General features: G+C 39.6%; 1 protein-coding gene across 14 annotated transcripts in view; it reads right to left on the minus strand.

The window, feature by feature from the left end:
• Positions 1–19,473, minus strand: part of huwe1 (HECT, UBA and WWE domain containing E3 ubiquitin protein ligase 1) — a 38,379-nt gene extending 18,906 nt beyond the window's left edge. For 6 of the 14 annotated variants that reach the window (XM_008413616.2, XM_008413620.2, XM_008413622.2 and 3 more), the window contains exons 1-40: positions 19,401–19,473; positions 17,515–17,579; positions 12,590–12,639; positions 12,352–12,421; positions 11,657–11,755; positions 10,870–11,076; positions 10,596–10,748; positions 10,441–10,503; positions 10,243–10,320; positions 10,094–10,144; positions 9,846–10,014; positions 9,664–9,764; positions 9,357–9,507; positions 8,729–8,856; positions 8,505–8,645; positions 8,310–8,415; positions 7,344–7,451; positions 7,153–7,254; positions 6,931–7,011; positions 6,658–6,764; positions 6,233–6,410; positions 6,048–6,139; positions 5,734–5,954; positions 5,557–5,614; positions 5,099–5,275; positions 4,756–5,001; positions 4,536–4,669; positions 4,339–4,448; positions 4,071–4,253; positions 3,758–3,974; positions 3,552–3,674; positions 3,120–3,357; positions 2,227–2,574; positions 1,756–1,878; positions 1,584–1,679; positions 1,224–1,493; positions 839–1,006; positions 618–745; positions 431–512; positions 16–192 (exon numbers count right to left, since the gene is read on the minus strand). In XM_008413616.2, coding sequence (XP_008411838.1) covers positions 16–192; positions 431–512; positions 618–745; positions 839–1,006; positions 1,224–1,493; positions 1,584–1,679; positions 1,756–1,878; positions 2,227–2,574; positions 3,120–3,357; positions 3,552–3,674; positions 3,758–3,974; positions 4,071–4,253; positions 4,339–4,448; positions 4,536–4,669; positions 4,756–5,001; positions 5,099–5,275; positions 5,557–5,614; positions 5,734–5,954; positions 6,048–6,139; positions 6,233–6,410; positions 6,658–6,764; positions 6,931–7,011; positions 7,153–7,254; positions 7,344–7,451; positions 8,310–8,415; positions 8,505–8,645; positions 8,729–8,856; positions 9,357–9,507; positions 9,664–9,764; positions 9,846–10,014; positions 10,094–10,144; positions 10,243–10,320; positions 10,441–10,503; positions 10,596–10,748; positions 10,870–11,076; positions 11,657–11,755; positions 12,352–12,396 — 5,259 coding nt within the window. In that variant the 5' untranslated portion in view covers positions 12,397–12,421; positions 12,590–12,639; positions 17,515–17,579; positions 19,401–19,473. Of the gene's footprint in view, positions 1–15; positions 193–430; positions 513–617; positions 746–838; positions 1,007–1,223; positions 1,494–1,583; positions 1,680–1,755; positions 1,879–2,226; positions 2,575–3,119; positions 3,358–3,551; positions 3,675–3,757; positions 3,975–4,070; positions 4,254–4,338; positions 4,449–4,535; positions 4,670–4,755; positions 5,002–5,098; positions 5,276–5,556; positions 5,615–5,733; positions 5,955–6,047; positions 6,140–6,232; positions 6,411–6,657; positions 6,765–6,930; positions 7,012–7,152; positions 7,255–7,343; positions 7,452–8,309; positions 8,416–8,504; positions 8,646–8,728; positions 8,857–9,356; positions 9,508–9,663; positions 9,765–9,845; positions 10,015–10,093; positions 10,145–10,242; positions 10,321–10,440; positions 10,504–10,595; positions 10,749–10,869; positions 11,077–11,656; positions 11,756–12,351; positions 12,422–12,589; positions 12,640–13,716; positions 13,960–17,514; positions 17,580–19,400 lie in introns of those variants that run through there. The other 8 variants (XM_017305784.1, XM_017305783.1, XM_017305785.1 and 5 more) reach the window with 8 other exon arrangements.

The following is a 19,473-nucleotide window of genomic DNA, read 5'->3' on the forward strand; positions in this document are numbered from 1 at the left end:
TACAAATGCACGCACCTGCACCATAGTGTTAAACTGCACAGTGTATCTCCGTCGCCCAGCTGTGAAGCGGACACTGCTCTCCCCAGCCCTCCATGCAGAGTCAATGGTGCTGTTGTTGGAGGCGCTGTAACTGCACCAACGCCCTGAGCGATCATCAAACCACCGCCAGTTATTTCCATTGGGCTGCAGATACTGAAAAAGCAGAAAGAAAATCAACCATCGTGCTTCAGGAGGACGAAACACAGACATGAATCTTAATTAATACTGACACACAAAGTTTTTGTTCTTTGTTCACACTAATTTGGTAAAGGCAATTGAGAAATCCTTGATTGTGCAGGCCACAACAGATCAAAGCATTTTTTTAAAAAATAAAATAAATTAAGTACAAGTCCAACATTTATTCACTGGAGTCTAAAGCTTGGTTTTCTACCTTGTTCATTTGTTCCCTTCGTTTTGAAGAGACTGCCATCTTCTCATAAAAGTCAATAAGCAGCAACACTGGTGTGATCCATCTGAAAAAATATTTTAGCAATTATGAAAGGGTTTTTAAACATGCTAAAGGTTTCAATAAAATCTAGTCTAGCGTTTTTGTGAAGATCAATTTTTAAAAAAATCACTTGGGTGTCTGGATGTCTTTGTGCTCTTTAGCTGCTTGCAGGCAGGGCTGCACAACCTCGAGGAGCTTAATCAGCAACTCAAGAATGCCGCTTTTTTCCACCACTCTGGCACCCAGGAGTTTTAGTTCCTGAAAAAAAAGAAGATAGAGAAATACATTAGCCAGAAACAAATTAATAACTAAATTAAATAGTGACCCTTGATAACATTTGATGGCTAAAACCTTCAATTCTGGCACCTCAAAGAGCAACGTGAGCAGCAGGATTCGTGTTGCCAGCTTCGAGGCCTGGGGGAGTGTTGCCATCTGTCGGGTCCACTCAGACACGGTCTTTGTGTCGCTGGTAGTCAGCGGCTCAGCGGCCTTGATCAGCACGTCTGCAGCCTCCCACACCTACATTTACACAGTCAGATCAGTACTGACATACACACTTGTTTTATCAAGATCAGAACTCAATATATCAAGATTTTTGAACCATAATATAAAGTATGCTTTAAGTTCATGATGGATCATGTTTTCCCTGAATGCATTTATGCTGAAAATGGAGAGAACAGATTGTTCTATTTACTGCACAGCATTCTGTCATTTTAATTGCTGCTGACCAACTGACCTGGTCGACAACCTGGCCCAGGATGAGGTCTCTGTACTCTGGTCCGCTCCTCTTGATGGCCGTCATCAGGAGGTCACAGAGTCGGTAAACTGTGTCAGGGAGCTCATCCAGAAGATGGAAGCAGCCAGGAAGCATGGAGTCTGTGAAGGAGTGCAGCTCCTGTGGGTCCAGAGGCTCTGCTTCCATGAAGCGCTCCAAGCAACGCGCCTCCTCTTCCTCTGCACGCTCCCTCGCTCGCCTGTCCTCCTCCTCACGCCTCCTTGCTGCTTCCTGAAACAAGCGCCACTCGTTCAAAAAAAATGTTTGAGACCATACCAATAATTTTGGATCCTCTCGGAAGAAAAAAAAAATCTGACAAACCTCAGGAGAGTCAGAACGCTGCTCCATGCTGACCTCTTGCCCAAGCGACATAGCGATGGCCCTCATCATCTGGTCCTCCTCAGACATAGTCAAGTCCTGATTAAATAAAGCCACGTCAGATCATCTAATTAAGGAGAAATACATTTCTATGTGTCTGCATGTGATGTCTTACCCTTACTGCTCCGCCGAGAAGGGGAGGAGGATGGGTCAGCAGATACTCAGTGGCCTGTTCCATAGTGCTGGTGTTTAGTAGGGCCTCCATGGCATGCTCTCTTGAAAACCCCATGTCCATGAGCTAAAACCCAACACAACCGTATTTATTTCTGTGCTGAAGTGGAGAATAAAGTCATAAGCAATAAAAATCTAATAATATGAAGAAAAATAAATGAAGCGTGTCAAATGTTTTTTTTAAAAAGCAGTGGACATATGAAGAAAAATTTAGTTATTATAGCTTATTTTTGAAGTGAGACTATTTGTAAACTCTGCACATGAACTTTAAGGAAGAAAAAGTCTGAATTCATCAATCTGCTACAAACTCTCCTGACTGAATCAAAAATATGTCACTAGTATTTGGTTGACTTATATCCAGCAAAAACTAAATAAGAAATGGCACAAAGCTTCAGTCAAAATGCAAAAACAGTACCTGTGTAAGTTGAGCCTGATTGACTTGAGGCTCATGTCGAGGAGTGGAAATGGTAGAATCGTCAGCTGATCCTACAGCTGGAGCTCCAGAGGGAGTTCCAGTTGCTGCTGAGGTTTCGGCACTGGTCGATGATCCTCCCGGGGGTCCGCTGGGCGCCAAAGAACTAGTGGACGTTCCTTCTTCATCTGGGCGAGTCGTGCCCTCTCTCTCCTTGGCCAGACGCTCCTGGATAACAGGCTCTCCTCTCAGTATGTGGCAGAGGATGGCCAGCATAGATTCAGCCATCCTGCCTCCGTACACCTTTAGTGGCTTCCTGTTCCACAGACTGCGGATGCAGCTGAATGCAGCCTGAGGGGAGAAAAAAAACAAAAAAAGAAAAGACTTAATTCCTGGTATTAAAGGACAACAAGCTACTTAAAGAATAAGAAAGTCAATTCCAGCTCTCTAGATTTTCTCCTGTTTGGGCCTGAGAACTAAATAAAACTTAACTGCCCTTAAAACATGTTAATATTAGAGTAAACTGTTCTGCACCCAGTATTTTCAGTCTTTTGTTCTAAAATTTAAACTAAGAAAAATAAAAAAGTCCTCCCTCTGCAAGTTCAGATTTAAGGGTCCTATTACAAAAAAGGGAAATCGATATCTAAAATTAGAATTGAAAAGCTGGCTGTGTTTTTCTTACTGTCCATTAGGTGAAAAAAGTAAAAGGAGTAAAAGAAGAAAAAAAAACATTTTATCTGCTCAATAATATGGCTTTCTGTAAGGCAAGATAAAAAAAAACCTAGCAGTTCCTGATTTGACTCATTATTTTGAGGAATGAATCATGTATTAAATTATTGATGCCACTAAATATCAACTAAAAAAACTCAAAATGTCAGTCCTACTCATATACTGACCTTTTGGGTGACTATTAGGAAGCGCAGCGCACTGAACTGGGGCATGGTGGGAGTGATCCCTGGCATTTTAGCAGGCAAGGAGTGAGGCGAGTCCAGCACGGTACTTGGATTAACCATTTTCTCCACCAGCATTAACCAGGCGTCCAGGAACTCCCCCGTCCCATCTGGGAGATCTGTATGTTCCAACCCCTCAGCCACAGGTACTTTCCCACCCATTGACAGGGCCCAGTTAAATGTCCTGCATTGAGGAGATTTAATTACAAAAAAATAAGAAAAAACATACAATATTCTTAGAATTACCACTTTGGAAATTTAGATCAGTTTTTGTTTTTGTGACTATACAAAAAATGCCACAACAGACAGCATGTTATATTATCATCCAAATAAAGGCAATATTGATCTAAACATGTCACAACATCTGGCAGAACTTACTCAAATAAAGCATCATGTCCTCCAGAGCAAAAGAATTTTTGCAGCATGAGATGGTAGGGATATTTCCTTTCATCAAACAGCATAGGAGATGTGAAACCCACTGAGCAGATGAAGAAGGTCAGCCTGCCGAGACAAACAGAGTTACAATCTCTGCATCTCTAAGGTGCAAAGTAATACTGGAAACAGCGGCAGTAGTTTCTTCTTACCTGAACCGTGGCGTGGGTGTGTACGGAGGGGGCTGCCAGCTCAGACCTTTGGTGAGAAGTTTGGTGAGGGCAGAGGCTGTCGCCCGAGCAGCAGGCGTAGGAGTGGTGCCTGTGCTGGTGGCGTGGTGGGAGCGGCGCTGACGCACCGGGGAGCCTACGCACAGTTTTACCAAAAGGCCGAAGAGTTCAGCCAGAGCCCTGCCTAACCTGGATGATGCTGCAAGAACAAGGAGTTAGACGATTATAGCAGCATTACAAAAAAAAAAAAAAAAACGCTTTATGAATCTTATTTGGGTTTTAACAGTTGACCTACCAGACAGCAAAGGTTTGATTTGTTTGATGCGAGTGGCCATGGCTGGGGTAAGTTTGGACTTCGACTTGGGATCTGATGCAGAAGGTTCGTCAGTCTCCATAGGAGCCAAGGCGTCCCCATCTAGACACATGCCTTCCAGTAGACCACCAGCCGCTGAATCCACAGACACAGTGTCGGTTTCTGCTGAAATGGAATAAAACACACTGAGGTTTATAGGAGCATTCAGATAGATGACAGGCTTTAAAAACCAAGTTAAAGGTGACATTACCAGTTCTCCTGGATCCAGACATTGCTGTTGCTGAAGTGCCAGATGGCTTCTCCTCTTTGGGTACCAGTTTCTGCATGTCCGCCTGGCCGAATTCACATCCCGGGGGCAGACTGTTGGGGCAGACACACAATAATTGAGGATACAAACACAGCCAGGTGTAAGAGTAAAACAGAAAGATTAAAGAATGTAGCACTAACCTGTTCGGAGTGCAAAGGGACAGCAGCACGGTACTTTCCCAAACCAAAGAGCAGTAGAGCTGGCTCAGCTTGTTCAAGACACTTAACCCCAGCTGGGAGCCCCACTGGTTTACAGAGATTGCTCTGATTTCACTCTGTGAGAGAACAAAAACACTCGCACTCAAATCCAACATTCCAGAAATCCACCTTTCACCCCAAACGATATCCAATCAAAAAGTACCTGTCCGACTCGGCATGTGTGGACAAACATTAGGATGTACGCATGGGCTGCAGTTAGGGCGTGCAGGAGGGGTGTCGCACGCGCCGACAGTGTGGCATCGGTAACATGGCCTGCGTTGGCCAGCTCTCTGAGAAGCACCGACCCACCGGGCATCTCTATTGGACGATGAAGTGGCTCCAGAGATGTTAAAATACTGTCCAGTTGGCACAGGCCCTCCTGGAGGACTTTGGGCTCATGTGAGAGAGTCTAGGGGTAAGGAAGAGAGGAGAAATTTATGGTTCTTCACCCTAAAAGACACATCTGCGGGGGGAAAAAACGCATCACAATCTGTTTGCTAGCTCACCAATATGGACTTGCAGACTCCAGCCACAGCTTGGCAGGCTGCAGAGGTGGGGAAATCGATGGGCAAGTTGGGGAGGCCCAAAATAGAGACCAAAGGCAGCAATCCCTTCTGATTGACAAACTCTTGACAATGGTCATCTGTGGTGTTGTTGCTCAGTATGGATTCCACAAACTTCATCTAAAAAAAATTTTTTTTAAAATAATAATTTAAAAAATCAAAAATGCTTAGTAAAGTGATGCAACTACAAAGGCAAATTAACATGTTTCAAATGAAAATGCCTTTGACATTTGTGACGATAACTTTCAAAATTGTCTATTGGACATTTTTATTCAGTCGAAATGATGAACAATTAGAAGAAATACTTGTAAACATTGTTATATGTCCAGTTTAACATATTCTAACTATTGCTTAAATCTTCTAGCAAGAATAAACTACATAACAGTCAGAGAAATACTCACCACATTAAGAATATAGTCCATCAGAGGAATTGGTATCCGTTCCTCTGTCCCTACAACCCTGCAAAAACAAAGTCCCATCATTGAAATTTCAGCCCTGTAGTATTCAGTAAAATAAATGGACAAAAACATCTTTAAAGAGTCATTTTGTTCTATTGTGTTATGAACTCAGAGTCATACAGTTCAAGTGGCACTGACTGTCTGTTGCTCTCTGGCTCCCCCTGCTGTTGGCTGAATGTGTGAAGGGCCTCTTCTTCCTCTTCATCTTCGCTTGAAGCTTCTTCGGCAGCGTGACTGGAGCGCGCAGGTGGCACTGCCACGGTGCCATCTGCTTTTTGGATAGATGGTTTCTGACAGATGTACTCTGGGGCTCGACCCAAGTTGCAGATCTCCTCCAGCAACTGCAGAGGTAATTCAGCTTCAATACCGTTGCAGAATTTTATTTGGTCACACTTAAGAAGTGATTTTAGATTTTTTTTAAAAAGCATATCTACCTTTATGATGGCAGTGGTTGCATCTGTTTTTAAAGTGGGCTGGTGCCTCATGAGCTCATCCACAGCACTACCCAAATTAGATGCAGTGTCACCTAAAGCAAAAAAAAAAAAAAAGGTAGAATATTATGTATTCAAATATCTTCCGAAAGAGAGCATTTGGCAAACGGCACAGTCAGGAAACTCACCCAAAGGGTCAGAGCTACGTCGCCGCCGCATGGCAGGCAGGTAGTCCGGGGACAAAAGCACTTTGAAGAGGCGCTCAAAAGGCTGGCACTGAACAAAAGAGTGCAGACCTCTGGCATTCAGGCAGAGAGCGCTGAACACATTAGGGAGAGAACCCAGCACCTCACGGGTAGCAGGAACCTGAGTAAACAGAATGATACATTTACCTTTAGCGTTTTATTTTTACATAAGCAAATTTTAATTATTCTCTTTGTTATTATGTTCATAATCCATAAAAAAGTGGTCACCGTTTCCACCAAATCTAGTTTTTATTGATATCTACAGCAAATAAAGCAGTTCAGCCAGAACAGTAATACTGACAGCTGGATAAAAATATATCAGAATCCATCAGGGAAAAGGTCCTAGAACACAAGTGTTGGAAACTCACATCTTTGATAAGAAGGGCATGCAGCATGACGTCAGTGAGACCATTATCCTGCAGGGAGGAGAGCAGGGATGGCTCCTGGAACACAAAAACCGTCACCACCTCTGTCGCTAAGGGCACAAGGTGGAAGCGAAAAAAGAAAATTATAATCCAGGACAGTAAAAAAAAAAACGTACTGAAATGAGTGACAATATATTTAGATGCTAAAACATCTAAATATAAAATGCACCTAAATTCAAGTAAGCTTACACAATTGAAGGGTTACTGTGTACATACCCAGGAGGAACAATGAGGGGCCGTAGTATTCCGCATTACTGATGATGTGTTTAAGTGAGGTAGGCAGGGACCCGTCCATTACTAAACCCATAGAAAAAAATGCGATTAACAGCAGACATGAAGGTTGAAATGTGCAGACTTTTAGGAAAATCTTTTAGAAAAAAAACAAACAAATAAAGCAACCTATTATAAGTGATGAGAAAGATCTTGTCAACAACCTACCATGACGAATGCCATCAGAGAAGGCAGGATCCTGGATGGCTTTCTTCAGGAAATTTAGCATCGACTTCAACAGAGCTGCTCTCTGCGGGATACACTGCATGCCTACAGGAATATCATCATTGTAGTGAAACAGTAGTCATAGCTGTGTTTTTTTTTTTTTTATTTTGCATTTTTATGAGTGTGTCATTTACCTGTGCGAGGCGTGTTAGAAGAACTGCTCTGTGCTCGGTGATCAACTTCCGGTCTGGAGCCAGAAGATGTTGATGGTCCAGGGCTGCTCTCCATGGCAACTTCTGACACTATTGTGAATTAATCATGTCATATCAAAGAAAAAGAGAAAAAAAAAAAATCAGCGAGTGTTTTTAATTTCATAATACTAAAAAAAATAAATGAAAAACTATTTATGCTTACAAGCATCTATACAGATTTACAAAATAAAACAATCGTTGCACTAATAATTGGGCGTTTCCCTTTACACTAAAAACTATCCAGCTGTAGAGCATATGTCAAAAACTACTGAGGTTTCACTTTGTAGCAAAGTGAAACCTCAGTAAGCATAAGATATATTCACATCTCATGATTACTGCAGATATGAAAGATATAGATTCCTATATCTTTCATAATTCACAGTCAATTGAGAGTTCAGTACAGCAGAAAAGACCAATTATTTGTTGTTATGGATGCAGTCTTGAACAATAATTATTTTGTAACAAACGAGATCAAACTAGGAGGAGTTTTAAGATGATGACTTAACAAAAACATATGGACAGGCAATTGTTGAACAGATGAATGACAGGTTTTAATTTCCTTGTTGTGTCCCAAGAAAATAGTTCCAACATACCAAAAACAAAAGATTATTCACACAGGGCACATCAATGGATGCGGCTGATAATAAATGTGGATGACTAAAACTAAAGATATGAGTAAACATCAGGATTGAGTCATGTTTCCCCATTGACCTGAAGGTTGGATACATTTGTGGATTCCATCCTATTTTCTTCAGCAACAGATTCTAACTAACCTCTCCTCTCTATCAGATGAACAGTCTCACTTTTCTCTTTTTAACCCTCTTGTGGTGTTTGTTTATATAATTCTGAGTTCAGGTTTTAGTACAAAGATGTATATAAAGTTTGGTAAGTCCATGAGTTCCAACTTACGCTCCATGTCTGTGTCCATGTCCTCAGACTCCACAGTTGCACTAGGCCTCTGGATCTTTGGCTTGATGACAAAAGGGCACTCTTTCCGCGACAAGTCCACCTCGTGCTACACGGAGACAGTAACTTGGTGAGTAATGACAGCATGGAAGTGCAGCTGGATCAGAACTAAAGAGAAACTCAATTTGTATAACTCACCTCTAGCCTGCAAATGAAGATGGAAAGGCCGCTGTGGGACTGAAAGGCAGCCATGTCAAGATTGGTGATGAGGTCCACAACTCGTACTGCTCGTGTCACAAAGGTGATTTGGTCCTGCTCATCGCCCAAGAACTTGATCACCTGAGACATAAGTGAAAATTAGTAATCAATTTGCTCAAAGTGAAAACTTTAATTCATGAATATCCCTTATGATGTGAATGTACCTTCAGAAGGGCTTCCATCATGCCACAGGAAACGAGGGCTTCGCCTCCAGCATCATAGCTAGCCAGGTGGTAGAGGAATGAGAAGAGCGCTGTGGCAAACTGATGCGGGTACGGTTCCATGGAAGGATCTTGGAAAAGAAAATTTCAACACGTCAGAGCCAAATGTCCACACGAGTCATTTCATTTAACTTAGTATATAGACCAGAGACAAAGTCACAGAGCACAATTCATTTCTTTTTCAGATCAACCTTTCAGCAAATTGATGAAACTAAAGAAATAATTTTTAAACAAACAATTGAGTAAATAATTTCTATAGCAGAAAAGAGCTGTGAAAAATTTAAAGGCAATACAGAAAACAGATAAAATAAAGATAAATTACTCAGCCACACAATTGAGTAATATAATTGTAATTGAATTCAAACATGGAATATTGTGGATTTAGTGAGTTTGTTGCTGCTGCCCCCCATCTGGTGATGCAGCACACACCCACACCAAATTGGGAGACGTTTCACTCAGATATAAACACAGGGATAAAAGTAGCTTTATTAAAACTGCAAAACATAAAAGCAGAATGTAAAAGTATCTCTTAAGAAAACATTTTAAAATTCCAGATTTAAAAAATCCTCACCAATCATTGCTTGTATACAGTTGCGCACCAACACAGGCAAGAAGCCATGATAGGACGCTGTGCCCGTGCAGTCGATGATGTTTGAAAGCTTGGGTGTCCTCTCCAGATGGACTATTGATGTTAAAGTGCGCAGAGATGCTGCCTTGATATCCTGAAACAAAATCCAATAATGCATAAAAGACAGAAATATAAGGGGGGAAAAAACTACACCAAGGAACATCAAATTATCTGAAAGCAATTTTGGTAACCCTTTCTGTGCAAAAGAAAGCTGGCAGTCATTAAGCAGAAAAGGCAACTACTTTCTTACCACAAGCTGTTTGTCTGTAATCTGTAAGACGTCCACCAGCTCCTCTATCAAGCCGTTATATAAAATACTGTTGGCTGACTCTTGAAGCGCATTTGAATACACTGAAAGCAAATAGAAAAATTAAGAATGGAATAACTGCAGAAAAATATGCCTTTTCCCCCAGAAATGATGCTTCTACTCACCCAGTATAGAAATGGCATGTAGTCGGGCCTGCACGGCCTGCAACCTCTTTTTGTGATTTGAGAAACCATGGGCCAGACGAATGTGTGTGAACAGAAGTGTCTGCTTGTCTTTAGGGATGTTGTACATCACGGTCAGCGACTCCATGATTTCAGACGGACTTTCTGAAATCTAGCAAGCACAATATACCAAATGTAAAAGCGAAGTCTCGTTGTCTTTATAAACCGTATCAATTCCATTATAACAGTACCTTGTCAAGCTGCTCGATGTGAATATAGTGTAGTGTGTTACTACTTGTCTGCTGAAAAAAGTAAAAATTCAGAACAATTACATAAAACCTAAGGTAATATTAGTCGAATATCCGCTAGTTTAATTAAATATGACTGCTTGACCTTTTACCTTTCTATCCACTTTGACCTCTGGGCCGGGTTCAGCGTAAAACTCAAAGTGCAGTGTGGTGGCACTTGGAGGATACTTCTGTCCATAAACATACAAATAGAAGTACATGATTACTATACACAAACACTGCTAGTAATCATACTAACAGTCATTATCTAAATAGTTAGTAACTGAGCATCACTGTATAAGCATTTATACCGTCATAGTGAGATCCCTGCAGCATTCAGCCAGGCCAAAACCATTTTCCTTCCCTCCCCAGCTCTGTAGGAAAAAAGATAATGTAAGTTTCGGTTCCCCCCAAAAAATGACAGCTTGACTGATGGTGATGAGAAATGGAGCATCATTGCGTAAACCTCAGCCAGGTGTTGTAGGCGAGCCAGGAGAGGTGTTCTTTTATCAGATCCAAGTCTTGTGATATAGTTGGAGCGTTTGCTAAACACGTACAGTAGGTTCAGCACAGACAGGACCACTTGCATGTCGCATGATGCTAACAAGGTGGTTAAGTGCTGCAAGAGAGCAGAGATAACAGAGGGAGGTAGTTAGCACATGGTGTCACTCTTTCTTCTGAGATGGAAAGAAGAAGAAGAAGAAAGAAAACACATAATGGTCCAAAGTGTATGAGCCCACCTCTATGGAACTGTAGAGATGTCTAGAGAAGCTGTACTCGATGAGCAGAGCTGTGAAGTTGAGCACTGCCAAAAGCAAGGCTTTGAGCTGTCCATTGTCTGGACGGTCACATACGAGCAGCCATGACATATTCTCCACTGTCTGGCCTGCATCGCACAGAATGCCATCAAAGCGATCCAGCAGATCCACCCAATGGTAGAGCTCACACTGTCGACCAAAACAGAAGAAAAAAAAAAAGTGAAGTACTCACAACCCTCACATTTTCCTAATTGCCATTTTGAAACTTCTGTTTCTAACTGGCAAATTCCAAATAGAATTTGCCAAGTACCTGAGGAAATGATCGATATCAGTTGGCTCATTGTGTGCCAAGAAAATAGACCCAACATGAAAAAAAAAAACAATCACAAAAGCTTGCAATATTTACACTGGACAAACTGGGACAAACTGGATTCATCAGTGTTTGGGGGTGATGATACATTTAGGTTAGTAAAATCAAATCAACCAAAATTAGTCAAATAAAATTTACTTACTTTTACTTAAGTAAAAGTAACCTGAATGAGCAACTAGAAATTTTAGGAGCATTGCAGTTCTTGAAATAAGAACAAAAAACCAAGAATAGAAATGCTGCATAAGAATCAAAAAATGTGTTGGATACAGCTGAAATTGTATTTCAGATAAAACTACATTGCATGAGCATAATAACCACAACTTCACTGTCAAAAGGGCATAGGTAACAGAAAACATTAAGGAAAGATGCATTTATTTTAACAGTTTTGTTGGAAAGTACCTTGCCAATGTTCCAGGTCTTGATTTGTTGCAGTTCAACCAATAACTGCTCATCATGACATGCCTTTAGCTTCTCTATAAGGATCCTGCAGTCAGCTGGCTGTTGATTCAAAATCGGCAGAAACAGCAAAGTCAACTTAGAATAGAAAAAAAAGACCTCTGGATACTTTGGCATTTTACAATTCTGCGCATAAAACACTTCTTTAAAAGCAGATAAACAGACTGAGCTAAACCTGCTGTAAATTAGATGCATTAAATTCTTGCTTTATCACAGAAATAGCTCTGAGAAACAGAACTGAATCTTTTAAAAAAATAGCTAATATATTTGACTCAATAGCCAATTTAATTTCAAACAAGAAAAATTATTGCTGTAAAGAAATCATGACTTAAGCTGTTATTAATTACATAGTGATGTTTTATACCAAGTAAAAAATTTTAAATAGTCAAGAAAGCCTCTGGATTAATTATTAATTATGTTTTTATGAGATCTCAGGATATTGCCATGGAAGAACTGAAAAGAAAAATGTAATTTATAGTAAATGTTCACAGTTTCCAATATATAAGTTAGAAACCAAAATTAGACTGAAAAGGTCAACTTGAAATCAATTGGGCACTTAAAAGTTTGAACCATGTTCAAGGTACAAATTCATAATGCTGCACTTTAAAAACCCCTCTGTTAATTTTAAGCACACTCACAGCTTCCGTAGGCGTTTTCTTTAATTTGCTTCTGTCAACCTTCATTGTAGAGAATTTCTGTCTGCTGCTCCTTTAAGGAATTATGAAAGTACATCAGAACACACACAAGAAACAAAATATGTTTAGAAAATTTATAAATAAAACAAATATTAAAATCCACACATCTAAAACAAAAGTATAAAGGATTCCTAGATAAGAGTTCAACTAAACTGTTGGAGTAAAGAGTTAACATACTTACAGAAAATTATTTGGCAATACCCAATTCAGAGCATCTTCCAGTCAGGTTACCTGCAATCAGCAACACAGTCCCTCGCATCAGAAAACAACACAGATGCAGTGGTTCATACAATTCTGCAGACATGGTTTATATTATTTAAAAGCACCCATTTACAAACAAGGTACATAATGTAGCCTACCAACAGACTGCTACCTCAATACTTAAACAATTGTATAAAGCAGAGTGAAACATCACAGGAAGGTGTTTTAACCATGCAATTACTATTAAAAGACTCTTCGTGAGATCTGATCAATATGTGGTTATAGCTGCACATTTCCTCTGTTTATTGAGATGTCTGATCATCACAAAGCAGACCAGGGCAGGACATTAGCAGTTAGCTTGAAAGCATCATGCGACACAAAGTTAATTAAATTAAAATAGGCCCCATCTATCAAACCAAAACTGTTAATACGTTAAAAAGACTCAAGTGAGACATCACTTAAACGTAACACTAACTTCACAGCGAGCTTGACCATCATTAACTCTCCGACATTACACTGATCAAAGTTATAGCCTCCTTGCTAAACAAGCTAACCTCACCATAGCATGCCGTTCTTCGCTCAATGTTAACTTGTCACTTTTGATTTGTATAATTTTGAAAATTAATCGAAACAGATTTGATTAGTTGGTTACCCAGCGACAACCCAAAGAGAACAACACATATCTGAGAGAACAATTTAGCGACTACCTCGATCGATAACGTTCCTACGGATATGTTAACCACTTACAAGCTAACAGCAAGCTACCGGTAAACTATTAAACGTTCTCCCGTGTAAATACTAACTTATTACTCGTAAAAGTCAAACAAACCACAAAACAAGATCCATTTGTAATAAATAGCCAACTCGCGAAATGTATCCAAACAGAAATCGACCAGTTTTTACAAATTGTGCCAGAGCTGTCAAACAGGAGCTCTCAGATTCACCAACCGCTCCTAACCCGGACTATTCACAAATACAGCTCGGGGATCAGCAGGCCGCAAAAGACCCTACAGTACACACTTGTATGCTGTCCCCGCTTCAACAGGGAAATAACCAACAAGCACCCCTTTGGGAACAGCGACAGTGTCGTGGTTGTATGTAAAATACCCGAAAAGCTTGAAGTCTCTCCGTTAGGAATCAGTTTATCCAAATTTTCACAGAAACACAGTCGCGGCACGCGCTAGCTAGCAGGCTAGCCACCGTTGGTTGGACACCGAGCCGAAACGCAAAATAAGTCGCTGAATCATTGTCGGACTGGTCTAACGTGACACTGCGGCTTTGATTCTAATTTACGATCGAGCAAACTGACGGCCGACAACCAAGGCTAATAAAAAGTCCAGTATGTTACTCTATACGCGCCTGTTTCCATAGTTCAAAGCCTTTAGCTATTGGCACTGTCATGACCGGGTAGTGTGCAAAAAGTGAATAACGGTACCACTGCTGGGAGTGTGTAGCCGCCGCTGTGTTTTTTCAGTGCATATTAATATGGACCAGCGACGATCTTCAGAATGCATCTCAGTAACACATCATGCAGAGTGCACCCAACAAACGACCAAACAAGAGGAATAAAGAAAACGTAAAAGCAGTGACATTTTCATTTGTCCCAATGAGCTACACAACCGAGAACATCATGTCTCTATGCTCTCAGAAGACGCATCTCTTAATACACTGCTGATGAAAACAGCTGAGCAACAACCCAATCAGAACCACCACATAGAATATGTTTTGTATACACAAAACATATTCTATAAATTAACAGCAAGTCAATGAAACTGGAGGACATCCTCATGTTTCTACACACAAATAATTCATTCATAATTGGAGGCATTTGTGACTGATGTGAGTCAGCACTGATGAAAACCCCGTTAAACTGTTGTCAATAATTAATCCACAATTACTTTACCAGTGACAAATATAAGTGCCAAACTTGAGTAGGAAACAAGTGGGGGGTTTTAAGAGCAAGCCAAATACATATACATAAATTAGATGTTAGACATGTGAGTTATATGTCAAAAGAAGATTTTGATTTTTAAAAAGCACATCCTAATAATTCATGAGTAACTTGTGAAGTGACCCCCCCAAAAAAATCACCTAAACAGCTTAATCCCACTTCAACAATCTTTGAAAAATGTTCAGCATTTTTAGTTATCATAAATGTCAGTTAATTAATTTCTTTTATTTTCTTTATTCAGCCAAAAAATCATATTCTTTACTCTAAAACGGGGTTTTTTGAAGTGTGGGGCGTGCCATGAGGAAGAAACCAGAAAAAGCAACTGCAAACATTTAACCACCTTCACCAAGCCTATCCCAGTAACTAAACGGATAGATTTTTAGTAAAATCTTAAAAACCAATTGGTGTGTTGCTCTATGGTGAGCCAATTTCACCATCCGTGTCCCTTTGGCATCACATTCAAACTGGACAATTCGCAAGGTGCTATTGTAGAGCAGGCCCACCTGTACTGACCTTTATATAAATCCTTATTTTGAATACTGCATCAACATTAAGTATAGAGCCATAGCGCATGCTCAAAGCGAATCTCAAAAAGCAAAATAAGAACTTAGACTTAAGGAGAGACTGTCTGGGCGAAGCAAAATGAAAAAAATAAGTAAGCATAACCATGATTATTTAAAGTTTGGAAGATGCTCCAGTGCCAGAGTATTGCCTGCCAAGCCCAGGGAATTTGAGAGTAGGCTAAATGAACTGTCATAGCAGAAAGTGGTTTGTAATTTTAGCACTGTAAATGTCAAGGAAACCAAATCATCATTTCATGTGGTGTTACACATCGCTAAAGCAGGTAAACCCCACAGCATCAGTGAAACACGCATGACTGGCACATCAAATAAAGCAACAGCTAACAGTTTACAGAAATAATAGCAATAACAATTTGCTTTCAGAGGGAGCTAGCTTTCTCAGACTTTGAAAACCCCTACTCTAGAATACATACAATGACACAGCACACCGCTGTGAAACAACGACGTTTTGCTCTTGTCTGTTCTTTTTAAAAAGAAATCCAAGTTAATTCTGAAATTACGTTTGAAATTATTAATCTGAACCTTAAGCAGGCTTAACTATACTACATCTTTTACATGTAGTTAGTGAAAACATAAAGTAAAATTATATGGTTATTTTCATAAATTTCTCTAATCTTCAGGCAAATCAAATGACGTTTTGTCAACTTTAACAGTAAGCACATTTTTTGCAGTCAACAGGAATTCAGCACATCAGCAACAGATTATATTCTGAATATGTTCTTGTTATCTGAAACTTCCAACCCACAACAGCAAACAGAAAGTTGATTTTTTGTGTGGTCGGCATAGCAAATAGCATAATCACCCATCCAGCTGTTGGAGATAAAACACCTACCGTGAACTCACAGAGTAACAAAGCTACTTTTATTTCTGCGTCCATGAATAATTCAAGGAGGTGGAAGCATTTGGAACAGGAATTTATCAGCATTGATCATTTTCAACACTTATTAAAAGAGTCACCATGGTTATGTTTAATTTTTCAACAAATTAAGAGACAAATATACAAACTATTTTGAAGTTCAATTAAACGTAACCTACAATGATATTACAATGTAAAATATAATAATAAAATATAGCCAGAGTGGCTGATTAAATTTGAGGAAGCATGGGTTAGTAAACATTATGAATGTATTCCAAGGTTTTTTTTTTAAAAAAAGCTAACATTTTTCATCACTGTTTTATGGCAGAAAAGATGCCAATGTGACCACTTTTCTCCAGCTTTATGACAAAGTATCACATCCCCTTCCCCACACGCCCTGTCGCTGCACACTACTGGGTCAGCTGACTGAAATAAGACTGCCACATATTTCCCATGCTGAAAGTCCAGTGGGAATAATTGTTGCTCTCTTCTTTGAAAGAAGGCAGTATATAGTTGTGTTCAAAGGGTATTAAAACTATGTCAATATCATGGAAACTATATTTTTTACACAAAGTAATAAAACTGTGAGAATCCAAACACCAAAGAGGACGCGGGTTTGCATTCCTCTTTTTTTATTTTTAAAAAATACAATTTGCAAAATGTAGCTCAACTAGCAAAAAATGACGCTGAATCTAAAAGACATTATTTGGCATTTTTGTCTGCATAATATATCTTTTCCTACTTCTATGGTTTCTTTTTATGTTAGTCTTGTGTAAACTCCCAGAAAGACAGTAGCTTTCTGGGAGTTTACAAAAACATTTGAATCATTTAATTCATAAAATATCATATTCCAATTTCAAATATCAAGAACTAAACAAATACTATGACATAATTCAGATATTTCTCAATAAAAAAACAACTTGCATTTCATCTCTACGACTGCTTAGATTTTTTTCTGTAGTGTTTTAAGCAACAGGTGTTGAAATTGGTGCTTTACAGATAAATCAGAATCAGCTCAACTTGCAAAGTTTATACAAACAAATAAGGAATCTCACCTTAGCGTCACTTTGCTCTAACTTAAGACATTTTAAAAATAAATAATGTAGGAATTAACTTTTTGGTTTTTGTAAATGTGTATATACAGAGTGTTTGTCAAAAGTGGGAAAAAAGGTTCCATTAGTGCAAACGTGCATTACATTCATCTGGGAACATTGACTGTTAAGAGTGACAGATTTTTTTATCAGGTAGGCAGCTGTTACTGCAAATAGCTCACTGTACAAACTGTGTCCAGGATGTGTGGGGACTGCAGAGATGTTGGCTGCACTTTTCCTCAAATGAATTGAAATAAATCTTGTAACTCTTAGATATACATCTCTATTTTCCTTTATGGGCTGCAGTTAGTTAATATTAAGCATAAGAGGAGGTAAAAAAGCCAACATGGGTTTATGTTTGTGGGGCATCGACTGAAAACCGTGAATGCATTGGAAACGAGCGCAAAAGATGCTCAAGGTACATACCAGAAAATGCTTTGGTTCATCAGCATCACCATTCTTCAGTTTGTTTTTGATTTCCTTTACACGGTCTGTAAATAAAATGACGTATTTAAATTAGATAACAGATTTCCCACTGATGCATAAACAGAAATGAGGTGCCCAGCATTTAGAGTATTTTGGCCAACCTAAATTAAAGTTTATCCTGTGAATTTTATGGAAGAATATAAAAATTAGTATAGTTTTTCAACTATACTATTGTATAGTTGAAAAACTATACAATAGGTTTTCAAGTTCTTATGTCACTTCAACGGTGAGTAACTGAAATATGTCTTAGCAGAATTTAAAGGCAACTTGCATTGCTACTTTAAGGCTCCCTTCTAATTTGAGCTGCCACAATTCTTTCTGGTACAGATTCAACAAGGTGCTGGAAACATTCCTCAGATTTTTGGGAAATATTTACTCAGCAACATCTTGCAATTACTGTGGATCCGTGTAGTCTGCTTTTAGCAGCTCAAGTGAGGTTTTACGATAAGGTAAGACCAGTTAGATCAAGGGAACATCAGTCAAAAGAGGAATTTGACATGTTTAAAAACAACACCGTTGTAAACTACCAAACCGGCAGGATGGAGTCATGTCCTGATGCCAAACTGCAATCTTCCAACAGAAATTCAGACATGTTACATCACCCATTCTTGGCTAGCAGGCCTCGAGGGCCAGCGGGTGTCTCTGATTTGCTTCAACATTTGACATTTTGAGGTAGGGGAGTTTCATTTTGGCATGAATTTGCAACATGAGTTTTCAGTTTCTTTTTCAGGTGAACCCAAACCGACCAGAAATCTGGTTATTCTTATTTTATGCAGAAACAAAATAAGAATGACCTCTTCTATGCATAAATATATTGCACAGCCTCGCTTACCAAACACCAACACATGCGGGACACATTCAGAATCACTACAAACGATATTTTAACCGATTTCCTCCTGTTACAGTCACATGCCTCGAGACATGAACCACTGTCACGTCATTGACTGATGCGACAAGGCAGGTGAACAGGTGTAACTAATCTGAGATTTATGAATACAGTTTACAATAGGTCTTGCTGTTCCAACTTTGTTACTGCCACTTGATCCATCAGATCTCAAGTATAAACCTACACCGAATCAGAGATACTTGAGATCAACTTTTTAGTGTGAAGGCGATATACACCTTGCACCATTGGTTATTAGCAACTGACGTCATACACAAACTCGGACAAATAAATACTACACGAAAGAAAAACAAGAAAGTTCAAGGAACATATTGAGTATTAGTAGTATAGAAACGGTTCAAAGTTTCTTTGGATAGTTTTACTAAAATTAAACTACATAACACAGTTTTCGGGTTGCTACCTACGCAGTTTAAACTGCTGTAGGCGCTAATGTTAGCAGAGTTAATAGCTAGTTACGCGACGTTCCTCCGGCTTCATTCAGCCTCGAAGGCTAACGTTAGCAAACAGCGAAAAGTCAAGTTCCGGGCTAGATAAACATTTTAGCGTTTAACAATTACACTGCAATTACCAACGACAATTAATGCCAAATAATCTACGACTGGGCTTTGACTTTCAGAGCCTGCCCACATACCTATACACAGAAAACTTCTGTGTTGGTGCGAGCGGCGGGTATGTTTGAGAGCTCCGGGAAGCTAACAGGCTAGCACCAAGGGCTGCGCACAATGCTCTATCCGTCAGATCATGGCGGTATACATAGCAAAGGATGCATTCTCCACTCTTTAGCACAGGCTAGTTTCTGCTGTGTGATTCATTGACGGGTGATTAATAAACAATGGCTGCTACAGAGTGGGGAACAGGTGTGACTAGAGATAGCAGAAATTCATGTCGGCACTGCTTATATGGAATTAGACTTTCTGCTTACCTCGAAATGCGTGTTACATCCACTTCTCCATCTTGCACTAGAATGTGGTAGGATAGTTTTGATCTCGCGAGAA

The sequence above is a fragment of the Poecilia reticulata genome, linkage group LG7, assembly GCF_000633615.1.
Source record: "Poecilia reticulata strain Guanapo linkage group LG7, Guppy_female_1.0+MT, whole genome shotgun sequence".
Lineage (NCBI taxonomy): Eukaryota > Metazoa > Chordata > Actinopteri > Cyprinodontiformes > Poeciliidae > Poecilia > Poecilia reticulata.